Source organism: Nycticebus coucang, chromosome 2 (assembly GCF_027406575.1).
Source record: "Nycticebus coucang isolate mNycCou1 chromosome 2, mNycCou1.pri, whole genome shotgun sequence".
Taxonomy (NCBI): domain Eukaryota; kingdom Metazoa; phylum Chordata; class Mammalia; order Primates; family Lorisidae; genus Nycticebus; species Nycticebus coucang.
The window spans coordinates 9,411,834-9,423,569 of record NC_069781.1 but is presented as its reverse complement, the minus strand read 5'-3'; the positions used below and the strand labels follow the sequence as shown (position 1 = coordinate 9,423,569).

General features: G+C 52.2%; 2 protein-coding genes across 2 annotated transcripts in view; both read right to left on the bottom strand.

Annotated features, from left to right (window-relative positions):
• Positions 1-2,420: 2,420 nt before the first annotated feature.
• On the bottom strand, positions 2,421-5,705 carry DPM2 (dolichyl-phosphate mannosyltransferase subunit 2, regulatory). Its single transcript, XM_053561611.1, has 4 exons — positions 5,687-5,705; positions 4,927-5,016; positions 4,057-4,159; positions 2,421-3,121 (listed from the first exon to the last, which is right to left on the bottom strand). The coding sequence occupies exons 1-4, from the start codon at positions 5,687-5,689 to the stop codon at positions 3,063-3,065; spliced, it is 255 nt and encodes an 84-aa protein (XP_053417586.1). The 5' UTR covers positions 5,690-5,705; the 3' UTR covers positions 2,421-3,062.
• Positions 5,706-9,052: 3,347 nt separating this feature from the next.
• Positions 9,053-11,736, bottom strand: part of EEIG1 (estrogen-induced osteoclastogenesis regulator 1) — a 41,771-nt gene continuing 39,087 nt past the window's right edge. Inside the window, exon 11 of the mRNA XM_053561377.1 lies at positions 9,053-11,354. Within this exon, the coding sequence (XP_053417352.1) occupies positions 11,309-11,354 (46 nt within the window). The 3' untranslated portion in view covers positions 9,053-11,308. The remainder of the gene's footprint in view (positions 11,355-11,736) is intronic.

The window sequence follows — 11,736 nt, the reverse complement described above, 5'->3', positions numbered from 1 at the left end:
CAGGGTGAGCCCCCCATTTTCCCCGCAGGGGTGGGAAGTCGGGTCTCTGGGCCGCATGAGGAGGCAAGTAACTTAAATCCTGTCCTACCCGCTCATTCTGGCGTGGAATTCCCATTGACTGTCTTTTTGGTGAGGAAACTAAGATCCAGAGAAAAAAGTGACTACCCCCAGGTCACACAGGAAGCTAGGGGCATCCATTCATTCAACACACATATTTTGAATACCCACTTTGAGCCAGTAGTGCTAGGCCCTGGGGATTTAGTGATGAGCGAGAGGGAGAGACACAGCTGCCAGTGTGATGGTTTAAAAGGGTAATCAGATGATGTCACTCTCATACTTAAAGATTCAGGCCCCTCTATTCACTTTCCCTACAGCCACAGTCTCCTACTGTTCCTTAGCTATTAAGCCCTCACAATCCTTTCCCCCAGCCTCTCACTTGCTTCATTCCTTCCGGTTATCTCTAAACAAGGGATCCTCCTCCCCGCACTTTTTTTTTTTTTTTTGAGACAAGAGTCTCACTTTGTTGCCCTTGATAGAGTGCCTTAGCGTCATAGCTCACAGGCAACCTCAAACTCTTGGGCTCCCGTGATTCTCTTTCCTCAGCTTCACAAGTCACTGGGGACTACAGGCGCCCACCACAACACCTGGCTATTTTTAGAGACGTGGTCTTGCTCTTCCTCAGGCTGGTCCCAAACTGTGAGCTCAGGCAATCTACCCTCCTCGGTCTCCCTGCTCCCCACACTCTTGATCACATCACCTTTATTTTATCATCCTTTACTGTGTCAGGAATTGTCTTGTTCATTTGTTTACTACACCTCCCACTAGAATGGAAATGCCACAGGGCAGGAACCATATCAGTCTCATTTTGAACCAATGTGAGTAGGGTGTGCACAGGGCCTGGGTGAGTCCCAGAAAGTGAAAGGCCAGCATGGCTGGAGCGAGCAGGACACAGAAAGCAACTGGGCAGGCAAGGTCCTGTAAGCTATGGTAGGGAGACAGGTGGGGACCCAGAGAGGCATCATGAGGGCGAGTCTGAGTAAGACGCTTGGATACAGATTTTTGAAAGGCCACTGTTCTTGTTCATAGTCGGGTGGAAGGGGGCCAGAGCAGGGTGGAGGAGAGTGGTTAGGAAGCTGTCAGTGACTTAGGGCAGAGGAGAGTAGCTGCATCCAGAAGGCGGCTGAGGGGCAGGGGTGAAGAGAATTGACAGAATTTGGGGTCTTGGAGAGGGGGTGAGGGAAGAAAGCCACTGTCAGAGACAAGATGCCAGCCACAAAAGGGGGCAGGGCACAAGAGGAGAGTCAGATTTGGGGAAAGTCTAAGAATTCAGCTCAGACTAGATGAATTCGAGGTCCCACCATGACATCCAATGAGGATGTCAGATAGGCAGCTGAGGCATGTGGGGCTCAAAGGGGAGCTGGGAAAAGATGGAATCACCAGGGAGGGCATGTGGTGACAAAGCCTGCAACTGGGGTGCTAAAGTGCCCAGCAGCTCATGACAGAAGAGAACATGAGAGACGTCAAGTAGAACTCACAGACACCAGGAGAGCATCTGAGAGCAGATCCGGGGGGCTGCCAGACACCCACAGTGGCAAAGGATTAAGGAAACGTCCTTCGGATTTAAAAAATGGATATCACTGGTGGCCTCGTGATGGGGGCAGATCTGAGCACAGTGGGAAAGGAAGAAATGCAGTGGCAGGTGTAGACACCCTTTGGAGAAGTTTGACGGTGAAAGGAGAGAGAAGGAACCTGGAAGGAGTTGCTAGTTGATGCAGAGACCTGGAAATGGGAACCTGGAGTACATTCAGGAAACACTGGAAGAGGCAGAAGCTGTTCTATGACAGGGACCTTTGGTGACAGGCTTCTGCCACAGTGGTGGGGGGATAGCACCCAAAGCCGAAGTGAGCAGCTCCACCTGGACCGGATGACAGAGGTGGAGCGGGCAGGAGAGGGTAGGCACGTCCACTCTGTGAAGAGAGGGAAGCCTCCTCTGAGGAAGAGTGAAGGTCTCAGGTGTGGGGGACACGTTTACATTAGGTGCAGTGGGGGCTGGGAGAGGTGGCCGAGGTACTGTAGGATTGCTGGCAGGCTGTTCAGGGCTGGGCTAAGCTGGGCTGCATGTGCAAGAGATAGACGATGATGACAGGCTTGGGCTTTTAGGGGAATGGCCCAAGGGTTCCAATTCTGGCCACACTGGCACAGGAGATGCACAGCAGAGGCATGCCAGGGCCTCCACGGGCTTCAAAGCTGTGAATTCTACTGAGTTAAAAGCGTATCTGTCTCAGTCCCTGCTTTATCTCCAGTGTCCAGCACAGGGACAGAGCAGAAAAGGACTCGAGGCACCCTCACTGTACAGACCTGAGACCAATGTAGGGCTCTCCTCTTCAATCCCCTCTTCTGGTGAAGATGGCACAGAGACATCCATAAAATCAGTGTTTATTGGTAAGCTCCCCAAATAGGCCAGCCCTAGAGCTGAGATCCTAGGCTTCATGAGGAGTTGGTTGGGAGGCCCAGCGTGGCCTCCTTGGTGTGCTAAGACATGGTGATGGTACTGGGGTCTGTCAGGCCTTCTCCTAGGCTTTCCAGAAGTCCTTGTGAGGTGTGGGGCTGTGTCAGGCCAAGGAAAACAGCCTTTGTAGAGAAGTAGGATTTGTGGGGAGAGGTTGGAAAGGCCACATACCACTCAGAACCTGCTAAGTTCAATATCGGCATGTGAAAGGAAGAAAACTGAGGTAAGATGGTAGAACTCAGAGGAAAAAGCGACAGGGAGTCTGAAAGTGAGAGCGGGAGGACAAGCATCTTTCATGCCTTGGCCAGAGTTCGGTGAGAGGGTCTTCCAGATGCTCCTTCCTCCTGGCTTCTGAAAGGGTGAGCAGGGGAGGAATGGGGCTCTGGTCAGTCAGGGGTGAGTCCTAAACAGCTCCATCCCACAGGGATATCTGGATGGCAGCCAAGCTGGAGGGGGCCACAGTGTCTGGACTGATCCTGCGGGCTTCCATCCTTGGTCCCTGCCCTGGAGAGGACACTGAAAAGTGCCTGGCAGCCTTATCCCTGCTGGGCCTTCACTGAGCCTTCTTGGTCACCCTCTGGTTTTTCAGCATCACGTAGGTGACGAACAATCCTGGAATATACAGATGAGAATAGTCAGGTAAGATATGAGCCCAGAGCAAACTAAATGCAAGGCCATGCACCTACCCAACCACCCTCCAGGGAACCTGCTGTCTACCTAGTCATTCAAGCCATACATCCACTCACTTTCACTCAACAAACACTAACTTAGTGCCTACCTCAGGCAAGATCCTGCATTTAGTGTTTCAGATTCCAAGGGGAACAAGATTCACCTATTTATCCATCACCCAACCAACATCTGCCCACCCAACATCCGCCCACCCACACATCTACCCCCTCATTCAGGCTTCCTTTTTTTTTTTTTTTAAGAAAAAAAAGTGAGACTCTGTCACCCTTGGTAGAGTGCTATGGCATCACAGCTCACAGCAACCTCAAAGCCTTGGGCTCAAATAATCCTCTTGCCTCAGTTTTTCATTTTTAGAAGAGATGGGGTCTCACTCTTGCTGAGGCTCATACTGATCTCATGAGCTCAAGTGATCCACCTTCCTTGGCCTCCTAGAGTGCTAGGATTATAGGTGCACTCAGCCTGGGCTTCTAATCGTTGAGTAACTCATCAAAATACTTTCCTGTGATGGGTGCTGAGGACACAGTAACAATGGAGACATAGTCCCCATCCCCAGGAAACCATGAGAGACACAGAAGTGCAAGAATTAGAAGCCAGAGTGACAAGAGGGTGAGAGTGATTGAAGTATGAACAGAATGATGGACGAGCAGTAAAAAGGGAGACAAGCCATTAGAGTCCCAAATCCCTGAGGTACTGGAAAACCCAGAGGAGTTACTGACTGTGGCCTTGAAGGCGGAACAGGAAAACCCCAAGGGAGAGTTGGGGGCAAGGAGCCTCAAGCAGATATACAGCAATTGTGGAGGTATTTCCACAAGTGGGGGCCTCTAGACACTCTGCCCAGGGTTGGGGTGGGAGTGACTTACCCACAAACAGTAGCAACAGGAGACCAACAGCCAAGGGGATGGCAACAGCATAGGCTCGGGGCAGGAAATACTTGTGGATGACATGCTGGCTGTCAATGAATGGCTGGCAACCAGAGCAGAGCTCAGGTGAGCAGCGATCATCTTGCTCAGCCCCCAAGCCCAAACTTCCCACCCCCTCCATCTAAGGGGCCTATCATCTTTAGAATGATGGCATCTAGGGAGCTGTGGTTTATTTCCTTCATTCATTTAACAGTTCTTTACTGGGCACTCATTTGATGGCTGCCCTAACTACTTAGGGAAAGCTGGAAACCTAGTAGTGAACAGAAGACAAGAGACCTGCCCTAAGACACTCACAGTCTAGCACGAGGTACATGAGGAATCTTTGAGTGACTCACAACCTGGGTTCCCATGTCTTCTTTACTAGTATCTTCCTACAAAGGATACCAATTTCTGCAAATTTTTTTGTTTGTTTGTTTGGTGCCGTGACTCAGATAGTTCTGCAAGATTTTGCTTTCTAAACATGCTGCACTTCTTTTTCCAACAAGAAAAAATACATCCTAAAACCCCTCACAAAATCTACTGGTATTCGCCATGCCCAAGCTGACAGGCTAACCAGAAGAACCTGAACTCCTCTCAAAAGCAAAGCAAGCCAAGCACAGGGCTTTAAAGCAGAGGTGAAGGATGTGACCTTGTGCCAGACCCTTCTTCCTGAGCCTGTTTCCCCATCTAACACTGACACCACATAAACTTGGGCAGGAACAACACCTAGGACAGCATCTGACACTGGGTAGCTGCTTAAAGGGTGCTGATGGTCTGCTTCAGCTTCCACGGAGATGGAAGTCGAGCTGAGAACAAGGGAGACAGACATACCAAGAGAATCACCCAGGCCGTGTAGTAGGTGAAGATGATCAGGCTAACGGCGACAAGGCCGAGTCCCACCACCTGGTCTGTCCCCGTGGCCTGAAGAAAAGGGAGGCTCAGCTGATGAAGCGACTCACCATTTAGGTGCACTAATGGACCGAGAGCGTCGCGGCCTGATTATGCTCTAAGCTTCTTATTCATTAAGCGATGCTATAGAGCAGTGGCCCCCAACCTTTTTGGCACCAGGGACCGGTTTCGTGGAACACAATTTTTTCACAGACGGGGAAGGTGTTTCGGGAAGATTCAAGCACATTGCATCTCCACGCCTGATCGTCAGGCATTAGATTCTCGAGGTAAGCGCAACCAAATCCCTGGCATGCGCAGTTTACAGCAAGGCTCGCGCTCCTCTGAGAATCTAATGCCCCGGCTTACAAGACAGGAGGCAGAGCTCAGGCGGTGATGTGAGGGATGGGGACCGGCTATACATACAGACGAAGCTTCGCTGGCTCTCCCCCCCGCTCATCCGCTGCTCTGCGGCCCGGTCCCTAACAGGCCACGGATCTGATGCCAGTCCGCCGTCCTGGGGTTGGCTGACTAGGGATGTTTCTAAGCTGGGAGAGGCCGGCCCTCTGCGTTTTCATGAGTATGGTGGGCAAGCGGGAAAGCGACCCCGGTTCCGTGTGCCCCAGCCCCCGAGCAGACCCCGGACCTCACCCGCAGACAACCCAGCCCCAGACACTCCAGCCCCAGCACTAGACCCCAACCTCACCATTTCCCCGGCGCTCCGCCACCAGCCATATCCGGTTCCGGATCCGGGCCGTTTGGCTTTGGGCCGTGAAGCACACTGGGAGTCGTAGTTCCCAGGCCTAGTAACACATGGCCCGAAACCGGCCGGCCCGGTGTCCCCTCTGTATGTCGGGAAATGTAGTTCTCGAGGGTGTCGAGGGGCAGATTGCTCCCGAATCCACAGAGTTGGGAACCCCAACTGCCTGGCCTTCGTGACCACAGTCCTGTGGGATCCTCCCCCCAGTAAAGCCAATCTCTAAACATCCCAGGCCGGAGATGGTGGCTCATGCCTGTAATCCTAGCACTCTGGGAAAGTAAGGTAGGTGGATTGCTTTAGCTCAGAAAGTTCAAGACCAGCCTGAGCAAGAGCGACACCTGTCTCTACTAAAAATAGAAAAATTAGGGGGCATCGTGGTGAGCGCCTATAGTCCCAGCTTCTTAGGAGGCTGAGGCAGGAGGGTCGCTTGCGCCCAGGAATTTAAGGTTGCTGTGAGCTAGGCTGACGCCACTGCACTCTAGTCTGGAGCAACTGTGAGACTCGTCTCCAAAAAATAAAAAACAAAAAGTCTCAAGAGTCCCAAAGCCAGAACCGGATGGGAGTGGGGCATTGGAAGTCCCATTTTTCAGATGGGGAAAGTGAGGCGTAGAGACGAGAGATCACCATCTGAGTCAGTGGTAAAGCCAACACTGGAAACCAGCCAGGGAGTCCTACTGCCTGGTGCCAGGGCCCTAACATGTCTGTTGAGGGGAGCGATGCAGAGCCCGGTCTAGGACCAGGTGAGGAGGAGCTGGCCGAGTCCTCATGGACGGACAGGGGGCACCCCTTTGCTATTGCCAGGCTCACCTGGCGACCATTCGGGTGTCCCCTACCTCTCTTGGTCGCAAAAGCCAGAGGTTTCGGACCCAGCATGTGGATCACGTGGATAGGTCAGTCCAGTCTTGGAGGCTCTTTCCTCTTGAGAACAAGGGGAGGTAGGAAGGGCCAGATCATCTTTCACGACTCGGGGAACCAGCTGCACCTCACCATCAGGTCCCACTAGGACACCACTTCCCAACCACTCCCCAACTCCTCCCTTCTTAAAAATGCTCCCCCCCACCTCCTACCCCGGCCTCCTTCATAGCTAGAGGCAGGGCTTCTTCTTGTGCGAATCTGGTGTGTTTTCTGTGACAGGATAACATAGTGGTCAGCCTAGCTCCTTAAACTCCTGCACTAGAGCCATCCTCCTGAGTAGCTGGAATTACAGGTGTTCACCACTACACTTGGCTGATTTTTCTTTTCTTTTTTTTTTTTTTGCAGTTTTTGGCTGAGGCTGGGTTTGAAGCCGCCACCTCTGGCAAATGGGGCAGGCACCCTACTCCTTTGTGCTATAGGCACCCCCCTTATTATTTTTTGCTGTAGTTGTCATTGTTGTTTAGCAGGCCTGGGTGGGGTTTGAACCCTGCAGCCCCCGAGTATGTGGCCGGCCCTAAACACTGAGCTACAGGTGTCAAGCCAAACTTTTCTATTTTTTTGTAGAGTTGAGGTCTCACTCTTGCTTAGGCTGGTCTCAAACTCCTGACCTCAAGTGATCCTCCTGCTTCTACCTCCCAAAGTGGGATTACAGATGTGAGCCACACAGTGTTTTGATTAGCTGATTTACTTGCTGCTCTGGCCCACCTGATTGTGAACTCCCCAAAGGTAGGTCCTGTAGTCACTGCTGTATCCCCATCACCAGAAAGGGGCTTGGCACAAAGTAGCTTTGAATCAACCAACCAACTTTAAGATTCAGTGATTTTTCTTTTTATTTTATTTTTTTAGAGATAGAGTCTCCTTTGTTGCCCTTGGTAGAGTGCTATGATGTCACAGTTCACAGTAACCTCCAGCTCTTGGGCTTAGGCGATTCTCTTGCTTCAGCCTCCCGAGTAGCTAGGGCTGCAGGCGCCTGCCACAATGCCCGGCTATTTTGTTGTTGTTGTTGTTGCAGTTTGGCTTGGGCCAGGTTGAACCCAACACCCTCGGTATATGGGGCCGGCGCCCTTCTCACTGAGCCACAGGCGCAGCCCAGTGATTTTTTTTTTCTTTTAGATCCTGGAATGCTTTCCCCAGTGGATATGTGGAGATCCTTGGCTTGAGGGGGTAAGGGGAGAGATGTGGCCCAGACCTGGCATAGTCTGCTCCTTTAGCAGCATTTACTTCCTGTCATCAGAGCCACCTCTGACTATGGGGGCTGCCCTCCCAAAGCTGACAGGACCAACCATTTTTCCCCTACAGCCTAGTTCTGATCCTCTCCTGTCTCAGGAGGAATGGCTCAGCCAGGAGCCAATTTTGCCCTCCCTCCGCAGGTGTGCAGAGAAGAGAGGAAGAGACCAAGAATCCCCTTCAGGGCTTCAAGGGGCCACAGTGGAGGTCAACCCTGAGAAGGGGTGGGGATAATGGCTTTTCTGGGACAGAGACAGAGGCCTGGTTCCTTCTGGCCAGGCCAGAACTACTGAGGCTTCCTGCCACCTCTGAGCTTGTTAAAAACCCAGAGTGAACTGGCCGTCCTAAAGTTTGGCTAGGCCTCTGAGCTCCTGTGTAACTAGGGACAGTCAGGGACAGGGGTGAGGAGCCCAACCTGAGCTGTGGACAATGATAGCCTGAGGCTTGCAAGTTTGGGAACACGGGATCTCCTATAGTTCAGGAGATCCTGGTCTCATTTGATCCATGACCCCATTTGCAACAGAAGAAACTGAGGCACAGTTATTTGTCCTCAGGCATATTCCTTAAAGGCCACCTGATTGCAGGGAAGGTCCATAGAGCAGTGGTTATAACATGGGCTCAGAAGTCAAAGCTATTAGTAGGGATAGCAAGTAACTGCCTTTTGGGACTGTTTCCTCCCCAGAACTCTGGAGTAATAAAGGGGGTGATAATTATGATTGCATTCAGGACTGGGAGAAACCTAGTCACTTACATCTTCCCCACCCTTGCAATGTCACTTTACACATCTGGCTTTCTTCTGATGTTGTTTTTGACCTCAAAGTCAACGCGGTAAAGTAACAAGGTAAAAACAAAAAACTCAGCAAGACAAACAAAATCCGCAATATTTAATTTTTTTCCCCAAACCAAGACACTGACATTAGGCTGATTTCCCCTTACAATGTTATTTTCTACAATAGAAGCTGGGACACAGATACAAACACAGCCCACTGAACCGGAAGTTGTGGTGGCAACATTCTGTTACAACGGAAGAGAACTAAAGAAAAAAAAGATCCCTCCTCCCATCTTCCCAATCACCTCTCTAAAGATTGAAGAAAACATGGACATTCTCCCTCCTGGCAGATCATGGAGGCAGATATGGTCAGTTTGTGGGACTTAACAGAAAAAAAATCCTAAAAATATTGTAGACCTTTATTTTCTTTAAATCTCCCAGTAAAAACATTAAACTTTCAAGAAGATTCCAAACTGGCATTGCATAGACCAATTCCGTCCAAAAATATCTCTAATATAGTCTCTCCATCTCTTTATATATAGAATTTTAAGTCCAGAAGCTAGGGGCACCTGGTTGGAATTCACTGAGCTCAAGGGGGCAAGAGTGCTGAAGAAAGGACTCCCTCATGGGGACAAGGCCAAGACTCTCGGCCTCTGGCATCAGTTTGGTTGTGGCCAAATGCTCAGGTGGCCCAATTACCCTGCCCAGGGCCTGGTGTGGGAGGAAGTGGCAGGCTCTGTCTCATTCTGGGGTGACTGCCAAACCCAGACCTTGGTGGAGTTGGGGCTGAGACTCCTGGTTTGGAGGGATCTCCCCAACAGCACCAAAGCCAACGCTGTTTTGGTCCTGAAGTCCCAGAACTTTGAATCATACCCCAAATCTACCCTGAATGTACCTCCCCACTGGGGTGGGTGAGATGACACCCACAGAAGGGAAGGACAGTATTCCTCCACCTTCAGGGGGCCAATTCATCATCTGGAGACTGTGTGGCCAGTTTCCTTTTAAAGTGCCAGTATCTCTGTGGGGCAGAAAGGGACTCTTGAGCTGACCAGAGCCTTCTCCAACTTGAGCAAACGCTCCATCCTGCCTCAGCAGGCACCTTCCAACATTCAATTTCTAAAAGAGTTAGGTAAGTAAAACAACAACAACAAAACCCTAGAAATGCTCTGGTCCCAATGCTAGGGAGTTCCTAGACTAAGAACCCTAACTGGCCAGCTGGGGAGCTGGGCAAGGATGCTCCCAGCCTGGGGAAGACACCTGTGCCCCCCAGCTGGGTCCCCAGCCCTGCTGGACCCAGCCAGCAGGTGGGGCAGAGAAGGACCTCCCCTCACCTGGGGGTGGAGGCAATATTTAACTATGAACTCAACCAAAAGAAAAAAAAAAAAGGAAAGAAAAGAACAGAAAAAAAGCTACAGGTCTAAGTAAACACCAGCCTGCTGGGTTTATACAACACGAGTGACATTTAAAAGGGGTAGGGGAGTCTGTCCAGGGCCTGGCTGGCAGCCAGAATCCACCTTCAAGCAGGTTATAAGGACCAGGGGGAAAGTGCTGAGAGCAGAGGCTTTAGTGAGGGTGGGGGCCAGGGCGCAGGGCCAGACTGCTCCCTGCTGGGAAATCACACCCCTTAAAGGACCCCAACTCTTCCTTGCCCAGAAGGAAGGATGCTTCCAGAGGAACGCTACAGCTTTTCCAGCCAGGAAGCCAGCTCCAGGCAGTCCAGTCACAGCCCACCTGCTTCTGTTGGCATCCACCCCAGCCTGGGTCAGCTCACCCTGAGCGCAGAGAAAGTGGCTTTGCTTACCCCAACCTTCCTGCAAGAAACCAGCTGCTCAGGGCCCAGCCCTGGGCAGAGGGCACCCTTGGCGCTCACACTGAGCTGGAGCTACCTGGAGGGAAAAGCAGCACCCCGTTCCGGCCGGGCTGCTAGACACCAGCCTCTGACTGCACAGCAGGCAGTGACCAGGAGTCCTTGGGAAGGGGAGGAGAGGGCCAATGGGGCTGCACTGGGGACAAGCATGTGCAAAGTGCAGGCTGCCAGGGCAGCAGAACATTCGCTGGAGGAGGTGGAGTCTCAATCTGGAGTGTGGGCCAGGTCTGAGGTTGTGGCTCCTAGGGGGAGGCCGCCAGCAGGTCCCCCGGGACACAGGGAAGGGAAAGCTGAAGCACTAAGCAGTCAAAGGGTCACAGGTGGCAGGATTCCAGGGGTAGTCTGCCTCCCCCTCCCGCCCAGGGCAAGGGGACAATGGAGCAAGGCTCTGACAGGGCATGACCTAAGCCAGTGCCCCTGGAATGGACAGGCCCTCAGCCATATACATTCCCACATGTTCAGGTGCTGCCGCATGTCCTCTGGGAGGGGGCCAGGTCGGTCTCCAGCAGGGCTGGTCCTGGCTGGCTCCTCTTGCCCACCTGTCCTGCCCTCTAGTGGTTCAGAGGAGAATATTCACAGTGGTGCCTGGGCCCTGTTGGGCTAGGAGGCTCCCAGCATGGATGGGAGGACAATGGAATGATGCTTGGGGGACAGGTATGGGCTGGAGTGCATGGCAGAGGCACAGAGATGTGGTGCGAATGGTGATCTGAATGGGAAGGTTCCTCGTGGAATGACGTGGGTCTGGATACCCAAGAAGGCAGGACCCTTCTCCAGCCTGGACACCTGCTCCTCAATGGCTTTCAATCACGACTGGCTCATAGACCCCAGAAGAGACCCTGCAGGGGAGAGATGGGTCAGCTTGTCCTCCTCAGTGCTCCACTTACAGAGCACACCCTGGGCCAGGGCCTTGGAGGTTTGTGAAAGGCAGGCACTGTTACCCAGCCTCATTTTGCAGGGGGCTAACACTGAGGCTCAGGAGTGTAAAGTCAGTTGCCTGGGGTGACACAATTTCAAGTGTCAGAGCCCACAGGGATCACGGAGCTGGCTCCGGCTGTACCAAAGTCCTTCCAGGGCACTGGAAACTTACATGCCCAGGTGTGCCATCCTATCCTCACAGTAACCCTGGCAGGCAGGAACTGCACCATGCCCCATTTGACATATGGAGAAACTAAGGCTCAGAGGGACTGTGAGGCTCGCCAAGAGGGCATTGGATAGTCA